Source organism: Hydractinia symbiolongicarpus, chromosome 6 (genome assembly GCF_029227915.1).
Source record: "Hydractinia symbiolongicarpus strain clone_291-10 chromosome 6, HSymV2.1, whole genome shotgun sequence".
In the NCBI taxonomy this organism is placed as follows: Eukaryota; Metazoa; Cnidaria; class Hydrozoa; order Anthoathecata; family Hydractiniidae; genus Hydractinia; species Hydractinia symbiolongicarpus.
The window spans coordinates 30,898,066-30,914,961 of NC_079880.1; the positions used below are offsets into that span (position 1 = coordinate 30,898,066).

The 16,896-nt window shown below is 32.4% G+C and overlaps 1 protein-coding gene across 4 annotated transcripts; it reads right to left on the reverse strand.

Moving 5' to 3' along the window:
* Nucleotides 1–1,185: 1,185 nt before the first annotated feature.
* Nucleotides 1,186–10,283, reverse strand: LOC130648154 (innexin inx3-like). 4 transcript variants are annotated; one of them, XM_057454190.1, is made up of 6 exons: nt 10,143–10,283; nt 5,167–5,376; nt 4,805–5,055; nt 4,046–4,427; nt 3,719–3,947; nt 1,186–3,183 (listed from the first exon to the last, which is right to left on the reverse strand). In XM_057454190.1, the coding sequence occupies exons 2-6, from the start codon at nt 5,336–5,338 to the stop codon at nt 2,940–2,942; spliced, it is 1,278 nt and encodes a 425-aa protein (XP_057310173.1). In that variant the 5' UTR covers nt 5,339–5,376; nt 10,143–10,283; the 3' UTR covers nt 1,186–2,939. The 4 variants fall into 4 exon arrangements, with proteins under 4 accessions (XP_057310173.1, XP_057310174.1, XP_057310172.1 ...); XM_057454191.1 differs by lacking the exon at nt 10,143–10,283 and adding an exon at nt 7,816–7,968; XM_057454189.1 differs by lacking the exon at nt 10,143–10,283 and adding an exon at nt 5,640–5,777 and having other exon boundaries at nt 1,186–3,180.
* Between the last annotated feature and the right edge of the window lie 6,613 nt (nt 10,284–16,896).

A 16,896-nucleotide genomic window follows, 5' to 3' on the forward strand; every position in this document is an offset into this window, starting at 1 on the left:
TACTAATGCTCATTTCAAGAAAATAAAACGTGCTAGCTAGTAGCTAGCTAGCTATAATAGCTACTGGCAGCAAGTAGTCAGCTAAGGCACATACATGGAAAAATATATTGGGATTTTGATTTTGCGCTTCACCTTTCTCCAAGTCATTGTTAAGAATGGAATATGCTTAGTTGTTGCTAACACATACACTCTAGCAACATTGACTTTATGGGGATCAAGAATAATAAAAAAAGCCAGATTTACAATGGCTGTTGTGATTATGTAACTGGCACACTCTTTGTCTCTTATCGACTGTAAGTAATCGTACATTTCCATCAAGCATTGTTTTGGTTAACCTTTATACTTCAGTTTGTAGGTAATGTGACATAATATGGTATTAAAAAACACTGTTTTTTTTATTCTTATCCAGTAAAATGACAACAGAAGAAGATGCTTTTACATATATTTTTCTTGTCAATTTGAGCTGTGCAAATGTTGTGTTGGCAAAATCTTGGTATCGATGTTCTTATTAAGAACTTTCATGCATGTATTTTGTTTTCTCATAAAATAATAAAAATTAATCTTGCAGAATTGTTCAAATCTTTCTAAAACTTTTTATTTCTGTATTTGAGGTTCAGTTTTATTCAATTTTCAGTAATACATCTTCATTAATTTTTTTTTCTTGGACATTATGATCGGTGGACGTAAGTTTTGTCACCATTGTGCATGGTAGATTTATGTTTGATACCACTGAACACACAAATTTTGTCGTTGCAAACGTTTGCGAAATTTCAAAAAATCAAAGATTGAAAAAACCAAGCGCTATTGTTTAGTCCCGGTTAATTCTGTTAAGGCATTGATTTTTAAACCAATAAACTTGATTTTGCGAGAATTTAAACCAATCAGGTTATTTTAAACACATAACAAACTTTTTAATCACCATGAGAGCAAAAGTAAATTTTATTTGCAAATTTTATGTATATGGAAATCACTAAATACCTTAACCTATTCTGTCATGGAAAACGTTAAAAAATTCAACAAAAAAATTGAGCTTTGTGCCCATTTGAAAACCTTTTGCAAAAAAAATTTAAGAAATTTTGTGGTCACTAGTTGTGAAACACTAGAAAATAGGTCAACAAAACATTATCTACTTGGCATTATATTAGTTAATTCGCTACAAAATTGACTGAAAATTGCTCTTCGCGATCCAATTTACATCTGTGTTTATATTTCTTTTATTGTCTCTTTCGCTTTCTAAATATTATATTATTAGCTACCATTACAACTTAACAACAAAATTGGAAGATATAAAAAGATGATATAAAAATTACAAAGTAATGTAAACAAATGTATTCAACCAAGTTTAAAAGTTACAAAAGATTATGATACTTCACAAAGATTACGCTCCTCCTTCACGCTCCTCCTTACTACAGTTCCCAAAGTCGCCCTGTCATGAAGTCTACGTGCTGAGCCCTGTTATGAAGTCTACGTGCTACTCCTCGGAATATTAGTACTGGATCGATCTGCCGCACAATTTGAATTCAACAGCAGTTAGCTTCACTGGAAAAATACATCTGAGAAATTCTAGCCCAGCCAGATAGGCAGCTTACACCAGCAGAACTGGTGTAAATAATAAAACTGGATGTGACACGAAAAATCCAATATTTTGCAGGACAAAGGCAATTTATATTTTTTGACAATTCCGAAAACCAGTTTTATACGCAGTGAGCATGCACACGGTATTATCAGGATTTGTCAAGACGTCGGGCGTAGAGTTCATAAAAGGACTAACAGCGACACACCCTAACTTTTCTGAGCCGAATTTATCTTGGTGTATTTTCACCAATACACCATAGCCATAAGTGCCTTTGCCTTACACCAAAAACAATAAAACAACCATAAGAATGGTCCAGTGTCTGACATACTATTATCCCAAATTATTAACAAATGTTAATTATTACATTGTATGACAAACTAACCCTTGTGTACACTAGCTCGCTGCAAACTAAAAATTTGCTTACATCTTTTTTTTTTATTGTCTTTGCGTGTCTATTTTGTGGAGCAAAAACAGATATGAAATAATAGTTTTGGTGATTTTGTACAAATTTCATTCCATTGATGACGTTACAGCAAAAGTGCTTACATATTAAAAATATACATTACCATTATTTACCACCAAGCAGAATCATTTTTACATGTGACTAGCCAGCTGTTCTGGTTTTGTAAGATTTAGAGAAAAATCGGATTTTGCTGGCTCATATTCGAAAAGATTAAATGATTTTATTATTTATTAACAAAAAATCACCAAACAGAACTTTAAAAATTATTGAAAAAAGACACATAGCTGTTTTGCACATTTTAAGCTTCTGATGACGTCAAAGTAAAAGCGCTAACATAAGCAAAAAAGTGCTACTATTTTTTTCCTATAACTCTTAATCTACAACTTTACTTTCAACTTCATTTACGGAAACCTTTCAGAAAAAACAAATTAGAAGAGGGTCACTCCACAAACACTCTGAGTATTTCAGTGTTTTTGATTATCAAAGGTGTTCACAGAAATTATATTACGCGTTGACAAAGAAGATGAGAGAAGACTTTTGCGTGTATAATATATTTTTTCGACATTATTTTAATTTGTCTTTTTGAAAGCCATTTTCAACCTCTACAGGCCATTTGTCTTGCTCTGAAACATCATAATTTTGCCTTATGTTGTTATCTTAGCTTGCTGTTATTCTACAACCTTTGCAACCTCACCTCCAATCTACAATCTGCAATAACGGATGAAATGGTGTTCGATGCCAGGTTTCATAAAAAACATTTGAAGCTTATTCAAAAGGCTTAGCTACAAAGCGAAATTTAGATGATGTACAATTTCGTTATTCACTTAAATCTCCTGTAAAAAAATGTTATTAAAATGATAAAACAAGTCGGACACAAGTCATACTTCATCGTCAAAATATTTAAAGTGCGAAAGGTCCGTTAGATGGCTTTCTTCTCATTGGATAGCAAGGAGGCTCAGATTTTGGGTTATCGAAACTTGAATCGATGCTGTGTGCGGGTGAGCCAAGAATCTTCTCTTTTAATTTTTCCAAAACGTCTCCGTACACTAGTTGATTTCTCTTGCGCATAAATTCAAGATATTCAACTTCTCTGTATGTTAGAGCATCAAAAATTTTTTTTGCTGAGCTGTTTGATTCTAATCTTCTGAAAAAGAAAAGTATTGGAGGTGTTTTGAAAAAAAATAGAAAGCTAGTTCAAAAAGTAAAAAAAAAGAAAAAGAAAAAATGTTATAAAAGAAGATATATATAATAAAATTAATGTAAACATTTTCCTGGTCAAATTGAAATATAATTTGTAATAATTTATAATTTTTGTTATAAGCGCTTTCAGTCTCCCTACTTTTCTAAAAACGTACTTTGACGATGCTTTAAGTTAAGATATTACTCGTGAGTAATATCTTAACTTAAAAATATACGAAATCGATAATAAATAAATAAATAAATAAATAAATAAATAAATAAATAAATAAATAAATAAATAAATAAATAAATAAATAAATAAATAAATAAATAAATAAATAAATAAATAAATAAATAAATAAATAAATAAATAAATAAATAAATAAATAAATAAATAAATAAATAAATAAATAAATAAATAAATAAATAAATAAATAAATAAATAAATAAATAAATAAATAAATAAATACAGAAAGGATAAACTAAATTGGATTACCAACCTGATTCCGATTAATCCAATGCCATAATTGAACAGAAGATAGAAAAGTCCAAGAAAGGAGAAAACGATGCCGCATATCATAGCAAACCAAAGTACCACAAACACGTATTGATACAAAACATGTTGAGAGATTTCGCACAAAACCACGTGTTTGTTATTAAGAGTTTTAACCAAGTCCTGTGCCGAAGCATAAATTTCACACAAACCAAACGGTGGAAGGAGTTCGTTACCTGAAATAATGATAATAAAACACAAATAGTAATAATAATAATAATAGAAAAACAATCAATTAAGAAAGATGGCGGAATAAACAATAAAAACACATTACCAGGTTTAGGGAAATTTTTGTATCCCATGTAATCATGAGCCATAGTGTTGTTCTTTTTAGCCCAATCCACCCATTTGCGACCGTAACCATAAAATTCACCTTCTAGAACTGAGTTTGTTCCAAAAAAGGCAAGGAAATTGACAATGATGTAGGCAACTTTAACACCTATATTTGCAATCTGTTTAGCTGTCAGTATCTTACTGCATTTTCCTCGTTGCTTGCGATCTTTAAAGTAATACTTGACAATACCATCAATATCTGTTTCCTTCTTTTTGATGGCTTCACGCAAGTTAATTAGATCATGATTGACTGTCTTTGAAATCATGTATGGCAGGTAATACAACAATGCCAATGCACAGATGAAGAATGGCATGTACTGGTACTAGATAAAAACAACAACAGAGAAACTGCTGTCAGTTTATTTGTTTATTAACTAAACCTTTAGAAATAAAAAGATGCTTTTTAATTTATTAATACTACTAATACAAAAAACAATACACAATACAAGAAAATAAGAAACAATAAACTGATGTGTCAGCAAGATTAATGTGACAGAAAAAATCTTTAAAGTAATCAATTTTTGTCAACATTTTGACCATCATTTTTGTTATACTACGTCACCCTGATGATTATTTTAAAAAATGTAACATAACAGTAGCTCAAAGATATAAAATTCCACTCTCAAAATATTATACTAACCACTTTGTTTGGCAGAAATATCTTTAAGAGATATATTTAAGGATGTTTACTTTTACGAACCTGCAAGAAAAACGTTTTCGTCATTTCTTTACAAGCGTAAGCAGGATTTTTTGCATACGGACCAGTTGGCTTTTTATCAGCGTCGCATAAATATTCTCCAAGTCGTAAACCATTGTCCTGCAATTTTTTCGGGACACCATAATATGAAACAGAATCAAACTTGTTCATCATTTCTCTGTAAACGTACATACCCTGCACCCAGCATGTATGAGATACAAACTTTGTAAAATCTTTGGAATTTGTTTGGCTATCTATGAAACAATACCGTATCAGCAACAAAGGAGGTAATAGAAAATATAGAAGCAAGAATAACAGTGTTATTCAGCAAAGACATCCTCAGTGTAACGAGTAGTAATATTTACCTGGCACGACACAATTAAATTTATCTTTATACCAATTAATACCAAGCACAATAGTACAAGCCAGTAGAATTTTTACCATGAGAATCCGATTATATTGATCGGAATAACTATCATGACGTGGTTTTATTTTGATCTTGAATAGATCTTTGATATTTGTAGCTATCATAGACATATTGAAGTATCTTCTTAGCCGTGTGTATACCGTGTTATCTACGGGGAAAAACTGACTAAAGTATTCTAAAACAAAACAAGCATCTTTTCTACTACAGTAAGTGCTCTAAATACGTTTTATTTTCTTTGTTCAGCTTTTTCGTGAGCATTTTTTATTTTCTGTAAAAAAGCGCACGCGAACCAAAAACAAAACCTTAAGCCCTTTAGCTTCCTGTAGAATGAAACAGCTGCTTTCTCAAAAATGGGACATACACAAATCCTAAGAAGCTAATGTAGCAAGGTAACTGTGTAAAAAAGCTAACTGGAAATATGTGTTAAGCCAAAAAAAGCTGTTGCTGTTTCCATGTTCGTTCTCACTTTACAACAGAGTGATCCATCATGCCGTTTGAAATACATCATACCAACTTTGCGTTAAACATGAATTAAAATTTAGATACAGCAAGGTAGCCTCTACATGAACCTGGCATTACATTTCAAGACGCATTAATATATGAAACCTCAATAAAATTTAGTTGTGTTTACATGGGAGTCTTTCACAAAGGGGTTGTGCAAACTGCACATGCGCAATAACTTTTTGCAAACGCGCAATAACTTTTTGCACATGCGCAATGGTTTCATTTCGGTTAAATCGTGTTTACATGATATTTTAAGAACGAACTGAAATCAACATTAAAACGAGATTCATTTCGGTTAAAACCTTACAAACTTTTAAAAAGACTACACGAGAGACCGAAATTAAATTTGCATTTTGCCCCTAAAATGAGACTTCATGCAAAGGCTACCTAAGGACGTAGCAGCTATGACATAGAAAACTCATAGAATATTACAAATATAACAAATATAGAATATAACAAATAACGAACTATGGCTAAATGACTAAACTGTAACAAGCAATGTATAAACGCATAAAAATAAAGCCTTTCAAATGCGCGTGTGTGAATCACACAGTACTTATGTAGTTAGACGTTTCCCGCTATAACAATGTTGACAAATATAATTTTCTTATCTTATTGATCAAAATAAGTGGAGGAATTGCTCTTTTAGAAAGGATTAAAATTGTGGACAAAAAAAAAATTTATTTCCACTTTACCTACGACATATCATAAAACTCAACATGCTTCACTGACTGTTTCACATTCAGCATTTCACGAAATTTATTTCATCTATGTTACTATTCCAAAATAGTCTAGTACAAAATAGTGAAAAAGCTTAAATGCGCAGACCTGTAAGAAAAAAGTCAGTTATACTGATTAATAATAAAGTCATTTAAAAAATGAGTATAATTATAGTAACTTTTCACTGCCTGACCAGTAAGAAGTGTTTACCGAAAGTCAAATATATCCTGTCAGTGGCAAAACATAACATAGCATCTTCAATTATCAAAATAAATATTACATAAAAAATAAATACATTAATAAGTAAGGAACATGATTCATACAACATGCTGATGTTGCACGAAATACTTTTTACTTTCAAACTAATCAAGTTTAACTGGCGACGTGGTCTGATTATGTCAAAGAACGACTAATTAAAAACTCGTTGAAAAAGACATTAAAATGTTTTACAAACGACACTTTGAGTTAGAGAGTTTCGATAGTAATGTATCGAAAGTTTTAAAACATCGTGATGTTCATTCATTCAGTAAGCCTCCCGCCAATAGTAAGAAAATTCCTTGAAAGTTACAAAAAATTTTGTCCGACAAAAATGTTTATAGAAGTACAATTGTGCTCAGATTCAACCCTATAAGCACCGCCCGTTATGACGTCACACATGCACAAAAAAGTCATTTTCCTAATTTTGGTCTTAACATACGGTCTTTAAAAAAGGAACTTTGATGACGTAACTAGTGACGTCATATTCGTACGATAGTTTCTTCTTTTCACGATAAAGGTAAAAAGATCCTTTTTTTCCCGAAATGTTGATCCTTATGTCATTAAAGTTGCTACATGTTTGGAAAATGGCATTTATAGATGTTCCAGGTAAAGTTAACAATTTAATGACGTTATTTTAATTACAAATGACAATATTTCGCCGGATTGATATTTCCGTCAAATCTCGTCTGTATTTTATCTCTATGATACATATATATCCTTAACAACACCTTAGTAACCACCTGGTAACAAAAATACACGTAATAAATAATTATATACTCACATGTAATATTTTAGTTTATTTACGAACTTTGTGTATATATATATTAGTTACAGGCTAGTGTGTTCACTTTAGTTCACGAAGATCGCCTACAACCGATTATACAGGCTAGTGTGTCCACTTTAGTTCACGAAGATCGCCTACAGCCGACTATACAGGCTAGTGTGTCCACTTTAGTTCACGAAGATCGCTTAGAGCCGACTATACACGCTAGTGAAATTTTGGATTTTATTGCATCACAGCCGTTCAAACTTAGTTAATTCTTTCTCCAAAAAGAATTAATTGTACTAATTGAACTATAACTAACTATGCATTAATTGAACGCACCTCTCCCTTATGATACCATCAATCCGTACTTGTTATCAAAACCTATTACGTACTTATGTGATCAAGTATCTTAACCAATAACTCCGAATCATCTGATTTTTGGTAGAAAAATCGAAACAAACATTCAGATTACTGACGACAATAAAGAATACTTATGATTAAGGGACCAATCAATAAACTTGTTATGGCAGAACAAGCAAATAATGTGACATAAAAACAAACAGAACCCGCTATGCAATTTATTGATGAAACAAACATTTCTATAGTTAAAATCGAAAGTTTGTTTTGATGAGAAAACAAGACAACACAATGGATTGTATTTGTTAAAAATGCTATACTAAATAGCTTTAATTAATACCTCTTCAAATATTTTGAAGTTATTGTTGTTGCTTCAAATGGTTTCATATGCAGTATTTGCAGAATCGAAATAAAAATAGCTAGAGCTAAGTAAAAAAGTAAAAGTTCATATTTGCGCGTCAACATGATCTCTAAGATGACGGTTCTTTTTTAATAACTCTTTAATGCTACGTTGCATGACTACAATACTTACTGATTTTTTCGGAAACTAAAGAAACTGAATTTTAAGCAGATAGTGGCATTTTGGACAAATTTCGAGATTTTAATGACGGCACAGAGAATGTGCCGACGCAACCAAAAATTTTTTGCTGCCATTTTGTTTCTTTTGTGACGTGCTATAAGTGTGCTAAGTTTGATTCAACTTGGACAAGCCTATGAAAAGTTATTACCCCCCCCCCCCCCCCGGTCATAATATGCTCAAAGTACCCCGGACCAAATAGTGTTAAGATGTTGTTTTTGGCCTTATTGCCAACAAACGTTTCCCCGTCATAAGCTCGACCTTCATGCAAGTCCTATTGTAGCCCCTTGAGTTAAAAGAAAATAAATTATTTTTGATGTTGCTTATTCAAGGTGTGCATTTGATATTTCACTCGATGTCTTTCTTTTTCCTGCAATGTGCATATACACTAGCGGGCTTTCGCATGGTAAACGTTAGAACTGAAATAAATAGCACGCCTTTACTAAGAAGGGTGGGGTGGGGGAGGTACTTGGGTGGGTCTATGTTCGAAGGTTCATCCTTAAGCACATAAAAATGCTATTACAGAGACAATTTCCTAATTTCAGTATTATGACGGAAATTTTTTTAACTTTCCCCGGCTGAATCTCATGAATAGGTTAAGACAGGGTAAATTTAAAAGCTCTTTTTAAGGTCAATCGACTTGACGTATTATACAGGCGTACACATTTTAAATTTCGAAGTCAGTCTGTCGAAAACCATCGTAAGATATCGTGAAGCCAAGTATTTCCAATCATTGATTAAAAGAGAAACCTTGGAAAATTGTTATTTTAAGCTGTCCATTTCTTACGCAAATTTACTTGTTATTAATGATATCAGGTCGTTTAATACGAATAATTAAAAAATTAACAACGCAACCACAAATAGAAAACTAGAAAGCACGAATAAGAATGAAACGAAAAATAGCTACATCCTTAACCCTATTTCTCCTAGGCTCCCCGGCGTCTCTTTAATTTGTTGTAAAATAGGCATGAAGCTTAGCACGTCAAAAAAATTGCTGGTGTAAACATTTTTGCTAATGACATCATCATGCGCTGAAATGGGAAAAAGATAGCTTTAATTTGTCACATATATTGCTTTATATTTAGTCACACTAATGTAACAAACAAAAAAAATGTAACAATTTATAATAAGAACTCCCCTAGATCTTAGAAAATCTATATAAATTTTATTTTTTAAAAAAATCTAAAATTTATACTCAACTCGAAAATTGCCATGGCAACACTTCAGCATATAAAAATAAAGGTAAACAAAAGGCACAGGAGCAATCTATATTGCTCCTGTGTAAGAGGGGAACAGAATGAAGAAATAATACTTAAAACCATAAGTTAATACTTTAACATCTTTCTATATAATTTTTGTTTCTACAATACCTGTAAGAATTGGCAAGAATTGCCTGTTGCTTTTTTGCATCCTAAACTTTAAAAACCTAATCATTCGAAGAAATCAGAAAACGCGTCAGACGAGCATGCACAACTTTTGGCATGGCTCTAACATAAAAATTACATAAAACTAGATATACTAAATGAAATTTCCAGCACCGTAGATACAGATAAATAAAGTTATGTTGATGTTTTTCTGTGCAACAAAGTCAGTGGAATAGATGAGCTCCACCGTGAACGTTTTTTTCTTAACTTTTGAAAGATTCGAGCCATATAATTCAACGGACACGAAACAATGTGTATTATAAAATAGTCGGGTATCGCGAAAAAAGATTTGAATATAAGTTACTTACTAATATTAATATACAATAATTCTTTTGTTGGACGTTTTCCCTGCCCGTAACGCTACTCTTTTTCTTGTTATTGCCTCTGTCTTTCAAACTTATCACACACACAAAAAGACGAAAGTGTAAGCTTGAATAATTACGCCATGTAATCACTTTAAAATGACTACGACAACAAAAGTAACGGTTGTTTATTTATACAATCGCGTGAGACTTTGTCCTTTCGTTGACATTTCTTTTATTTTCAGTTTCTTTTTCATATCCTGCTCTTTCACTTTCAATTTACTATTACAAGTCTATTCAGGCTGCACCTTTTAGGGACTTTTCGTCATATGTATATATGTATATATGTATATATGTATATGTATGTATTTATTGTATGTATATCGCGGCGATATTGAAGGTCTTCCGTATTGATTTCTTGTTCGTACAGTGCATGTGCATAACCTTCAAAATGCGAAGTCACATACTTGTTCGCCGACCAAGATGTTGCTTTGGCGATATTTACACTTTCTTGTGATGATATCTTTCTCCAGATATAGCTGTGCATAGCTTTTTCTTCAAATCGTTGTAATCTCTGTTTTTCACAGTGCTGTAAGTACTTCTGTGATAGTTTCTGTGGCGTACAGTTTTCTTCAACATCGATGTTCGCAGTTGATAAAAACTCTCTAGCTTGTCGTACGATGCATTCGCTTTCTCCTTCCACAACCTTTTTGAGATAGGGATTACGTTGTGTGCTTTGGTGAAGCTGTTGATTAATTGATATTATGCGGCTTTCATATGCCTCCTTGATCATCTTGAGACCCTGGCCTCCTTCTTTCCGTGGTGCGATCCACATCATAGTTACGATGAAAGTTACCAGTCATATTTAATACTTTTCTAGTTTTTATATCAATCGCCTTGATTTCGTCTTTAGTCCATTAGAATGCCGAATGTTTGTGTGAGGACAGGTAAAGCAAATGAGTTGTGAGCGATGTATTTGTTATATCCGCTAAGTTCACTACACCATATTTTTCAAGCTCTTTTAAAGTACTTACTTTGGATTCTGTTTTTGTTGAGTGAGCCTTTGTACAACGCATTCTCAGCAACACCTAAGTACTTGCACGTCATATCTTCATCTATCGATTGTATCTTGGCACTGTTCAATTCAAGTATTTCGTCTGTGATTTTTTTTCCCACGTTCTATAATCAAATAAGCACATTTAGATTTCATTCATGCTGCAATATCGTTATGCATGACTTTTTTTGACCATAACCCTTTCCAGTAAGATTAGACATCTTCTTTCGGAGGTATGTCTTTCGCAGAGTTGTAATCTCCCTTCATTTTGCTGTAAAAAAGATTTTTCACTTTACATCGAAATATGTTCTCCGAAGCAGATACAAAAATTGACTTCTTAATTTTGTTAAAGCTATTCCTAATGTGACTGTTCTTAATTTTCCTAATTGATGGATAGTATTGACCTTGTTGTGTATTTGTTTTGAGAAATGTGAAAGGTTTTAGAAAATGCTTCAGGTGTGTTATTAATTCGCTTTCATTAGGCTTTCATTGACAGAAGTAATGACCTGGAATGAGTCAGCCTATTTTTAAAACAAGATTATTCTTGCAGCATGTTTTTGATGAAGGTAAAGTGACTGTATTTTAGTTTTATTAGTGCTACCCCAAACTATGTTAGCGTAATTAGTATGACTATGTATAAAAGAGTAATACAATTGTATTAGAGATTTGTAAAGGATGCCAATAGATTTTGAAACTTTCAAATTTATCATAGATATGTGTTGGTGCCACTTTAAATTTTCATCAAGTATCACACCTAAGAAGTTGTTAGTGGATATCTCCCGTGAAATTTGATTTCATTCTATTTCCAGTTTAGGTAGGGCAACAGGCAAGTCCTTTCTTCTTTGTGGTGTGTGGAATATTGTATACTTTATTTTTTTTATATTTAGTGATAATTTATTAGCAGAGAACCATTATGATAATTTGTTTAACTCGGTATTTACAGTTTTTTAAAGAGTATTAATACATTTATGGGAGTAAAGCAAATTAGTGTCATCTGCAAACATAATAGAATTTAGGATTTCAGAACAATTGCTTAGATCATTAATATGTATTAAAAATAAGAGTGGCTCAAGAATTGAACCTTGTGGAACACCACATTTAATTGTTAGCTTATTAGTTTTTTTGTCACTGCCATTATCTATGTATTGTGTTCGTTCACTCAGATAACTTTTAAACCATTTTAATGTTACCCTACTTATTCCATACGCATTTAGTTTACCTAATAATATGTTGTGATCAACGGTATCAAAAGTCTTAGATAGGTCAATAAAAATACCCAAAGTAAATTTACCATCACTAAAAGATTGATGAATGTCGTCCACAAGTTGCATTATCGCATGTTCTGTGGAGTGTCTGTTTCTAAATCCAAATTGTTTCTTACAAAAGATAGAATTATCGGTGAAGAAGAGAAAAACTCTGTTGTGCAAAATTTTTTCAAGAATCTTTGAGAATATGGGTAGAATGAAAGTAGGCCTGTAATTTGACATCGTTTCTGAATTATCTGATTTAAATATTGGAATCACTTTTGCTTGTTTTAGTTGGTCAGGAAATATTGTAAAGCACATTTTTAAAAGCTGGAAATGAATCTTTGACATTGCTATTAATGCTTAGAAAATTTGTTTCTTTTAAAGCTTTTGAACTCATAAAGTAACTCCCATTTCCCATTTGGAAATTACAGTTTGGTAAATAATTTTTATAATCTACTTTTGTCTTAATTTTTGCTGAGAGTTGTGGTCTTACATTCACCAAAAAATCATTACAGGCAGCACCAATTTCTCTATCACCACACAGCAGTTCACCATTTACAAACAACTTGTCAGGAAAACACTTATTGCGTTGTTGTTTTTTTCCTATAATTTCTTTTATCACAGACCATGTGTTTTTAATGTCATTTCTGTATTTTGTTTCTTAATGTTTCAAAAAGATTTTTATATGTTTTATATGTCTCAACATCTTTACTTGACTTCGATTTGAGCTGCTTTATATGGAGTTTTTGTTTTAGTTTTGCAGATTTTGTTAGACCTTTAGACATCCAAGGAGAAAGGATGTTTTTATTTTTTATTGTAATTTTTTTCAGAGGAAAAAAATAGTTATAGTGATGTGAGTATTTTCTTAAAAATGCTTCGTAGGATTTATGTATGTCTATAACATACTCGGGAGAATCCATCAACATAAAATTGTGTTTGCATATGGCCCATAATAAGATAAATAAATTCCGATAAAAAAGTTTGCTGAATAATTTTATAATGACATCAAACAAATTTTCAAAATTTATATTTTTATATATTTAATATTTCCATCACAAAGTAGAGAAATCATATTATTTAAATTAGAAACAATTCTAAGAAACTAGTCGGTGGCCCGTTGATAAATCCACGGTTTCGCCCGTTCTTTTTATAACATATTTCGTGTTTCCGTAACACGACTTTTTTCTCGCGCACAAACAGACAGACGGAATACGGCTGTTATTAAAGAGACTAGTCGTTAACCCGTGGAAAAATTCACGGGGTTGCGCGTTCTTTATTCATCGCATATTTCGTGTTTCCGTAGCACAATGTTTTTTTCGTGCACAAACAGACAGACGGAATACGGCTATTATTAAAGAGATAAAGTAATCAAAAGTTCTATTTTTTATTCCATTTGTTTGTTTTTTTGCCAAGAAATTTAACTGTATCATGTAAATGAGCCAAATGTAAGTTAACTGTGCCGTAGCTAGGTGTGATTTCAAACCGGCCGCGGATTTTTTTTGTTTTCCGCAACGGGAAAATCGCCTGATGCTAGATATATAAATTTAGAGACAGCGCAGAGCATGGACGCTGCTAAGTTGTTGGTATCCAAGCTAAATTTGCCTTCGGGGAAACTTCCATTTTCTCAAGCATATTTTTTGCATAACAACAAAAATATTTAAAAAAAAATTTTTATCAACAAATTTTTTTGGTGTTGTTCAAAACCTTTTTTAATGAAAAATAATTTTATGCATTAGAAACATTAAATATATAAAAATTAACTGAATTAAAAAGTATAAATTTTAGTTCACTATTTTCCAATCCGGGTTAAGAAAACTTCATGCGATAGCAAACCGATTTCAGTCCGACTAACCGGGTTCATATACATAATTACATTTTGGGTACATATTGTTTCAGTACACTATACGTCCTAAATTTGCTTTTTCCTAAATTTGCTTTTTCCAATACCCAATCTTGACTTTAAAATGTTTCCAGTTCTTCACTATGCACATCCACTACCACCCAAACAGATTGTAATCGCGTTGATTAATGAAATGGATATTTTCCTCCTAACAATTGTGTTACATGGACATTCTCTTTTAACGATCTGTGCAAGGCAATTATGAAGATATTTCACAGAACGTTCCGTGCTTAAGCTGCATAATATCATTATAAGGCCTTATCATCTCCTGTTTTTTTGATCTAGTACGTTTTCTCATGTCCTGGTTTGAAATTTCCCTTAGCCATGAGATTAAATAGCCTAATATCTAAAAAATCCATTTATTGTGATTTCCAGAACGTTTTACAGGGATGTGGCGTCTTACATCTTTACTGATGTTGCTTCGTGATTTTAGCGTTTCTTTTGTCAAAGGCTGCAACATGGTTCAACCTAATCTTTATACAGCATCTATTTTGCAGGGATGTATCAGAGATGTGTCAAAACGAGACGAAGCCCCTTTCTTGCAGTCCAATGCATGTTCGACGTTGAATGAAGAAGCGCATTCACAAGGTTTAGCTTTTTGCTTTTTAGTTGCCAGCCAATTTCGAATGAGATTCAAATTCTAGCATATCATCATCCCTAAGTAGCAGAATATCCACGGCGATACATGTCTCTTACCAACTAAGTCATTTAATCTAAGTTGGTTCGGGTTTATTGGAACTTTTGTTTCTCGAATTCTCAGTTTTCATAGATTTTAAATTTTCTTTAACTTGAATTTTTTTTTTCGTTTCAGACACTGGCCTACTTCATGATGAAATTCCATATAATTTAATAAGAGTGATGGCTAGGGAGCTTTCACGTTCAGAGTACAAGTCGCCTTTCCAAATACGCATTTTAATTAAGAAACGCTGGCCTTGTCGTCATTAGTCAGTTTGAAGTAGAGGTTTGCTTCATATAATTTTTTGTGTTTGTTGGTTGGTTTGAATCCTGGCTCTAAGCTTTTGGATGAGACATACTTAATATCATCAATGAAGCTTATAGTCAGGTTGCTGTGAACCATAAAATTAAGATTTTTGATTTTCTTACATACTAGTGTGAACAACATTTTAATTTTTGGTATAAAGTGTTCTATGCATGTTGCAAACAAAGAGTATCTTTAATGGGCGCTCTTAAGCTTGGTTTCCATCTGGCGCTAAAGTACGTTAATTTTTCACGCTAAATTCTGACCTCGGAGTCAATCGTATTGAATGTTTAGCGCAATGACGTTTTCATTACAAGTAAAATTAACGCAAAGTTACTTTATTTGGTTGACGAAATTTGTGTAATAACCTCGAGGAGAACATTCTAATATGAATTTTTCGAGGGGAATTCAAAAAAGGGAAAGCAACAAAAAAAAAACGGCCAAGATTTTAGGTCTGTCAAGGGCAATATGTAGAATTTTACCGTCTTCTGAAATAATTAATATATAATGTTTTAAAGATAAACTTTTTTACCCGCCGTTATAAATAAAAAATGTTTGTAGAAATGGTTTTTGCACACATAACATGCTCAACTTGTTTAAAGCCTCACCTCCACTTGAGCGTACAAGCGAAGCGACAGAGCGGTCTATTGTTTTCAGAACAAGAGAATTAATTAGCCGCGCCGGGAAGCTTTTTCTAATCTCCAGTCATAACAAGCACAATGGAATAAGCAAAAGGGTGCGATTTTTTTATTTTGTAAATATAAACAAAAGAACAAAGATTTCTGCCGACAAAAGAAGAAGACTTCTGGTATTGTTCCTTTTAAAAAAGTATCAAATACAATTAAAAGATGTTGATACTTATCTTTCGTTTAAAACTATAAGATTTTGGTGCGACAAGTATTCAAAGAAAGATCATTAAAAGGGGAATTTAATTCGTTAGTGAAACAGACAAGAATGGTGGATAAGGAATTTTTTTTTACAAATTTCCTTAGTGACAACCAAGTACGTGCGAAAAGTTGTTTGGATTCGTTGCACCGTGTTATTCTTAAAGACTCTTCGAGAAGAGAAGCCATCATCAGGGGCGGATCTAGGGTTAGGCAGCCTAGGCAATTGCCTAAGCCTAATTTTGTGACCTACTAGAGAAAAAAAATCTATAGATAGAATAATCTATAAGAAAACTAAATTATTTTTATAAATTCATTTTTGGCATCCGCCGATTTCGACTTTATGACGATGCGGCGTTTTTATCGATTTTTTATATTTCACTCAAATAAAGCAAACCCGGGGCGATCTTAGGCAAAGTGTCGATTCGCCTAAAACGTCCGCGGGTTTTCAAGTTCCAATGAATGAAATTCTGAAATGTGAAATAAAAAAGCCTAAAACGTCCGTGGGTTAAAAAGTTTAAACGCCTAAAACGACCACAAGTATGGTTACATGGACAAGTGGATGTTTCTTTTTCAACATGGTTTACCTGGGTCAGGTCCAATTGCAGGGAGCACTTCAAATATCTAGAATATCAAAGCATTTGCATGCTACCGAAGTTAAATGAAGAAGTTTTGAATTTGGAAACCCTTTCAGAT

Excerpts from the sequence above, each read along its gene's own strand:
- LOC130648154 (XM_057454188.1), bottom strand. The coding sequence starts at position 5,736 with ATGATGTATTTCAAACGGCATGATGGATCACTCTGTTGTAAAGTGAGA. Across the intron at positions 5,377-5,639 it reads TGGCTTAACACATATTTCCA|ATAACACGGTATACACACGG; the intron begins GTTAGCTTTTTT and ends TTTTCCCCGTAG. Across the intron at positions 3,948-4,045 it reads CAAAAATTTCCCTAAACCTG|GTAACGAACTCCTTCCACCG; the intron begins GTAATGTGTTTT and ends TCATTATTTCAG.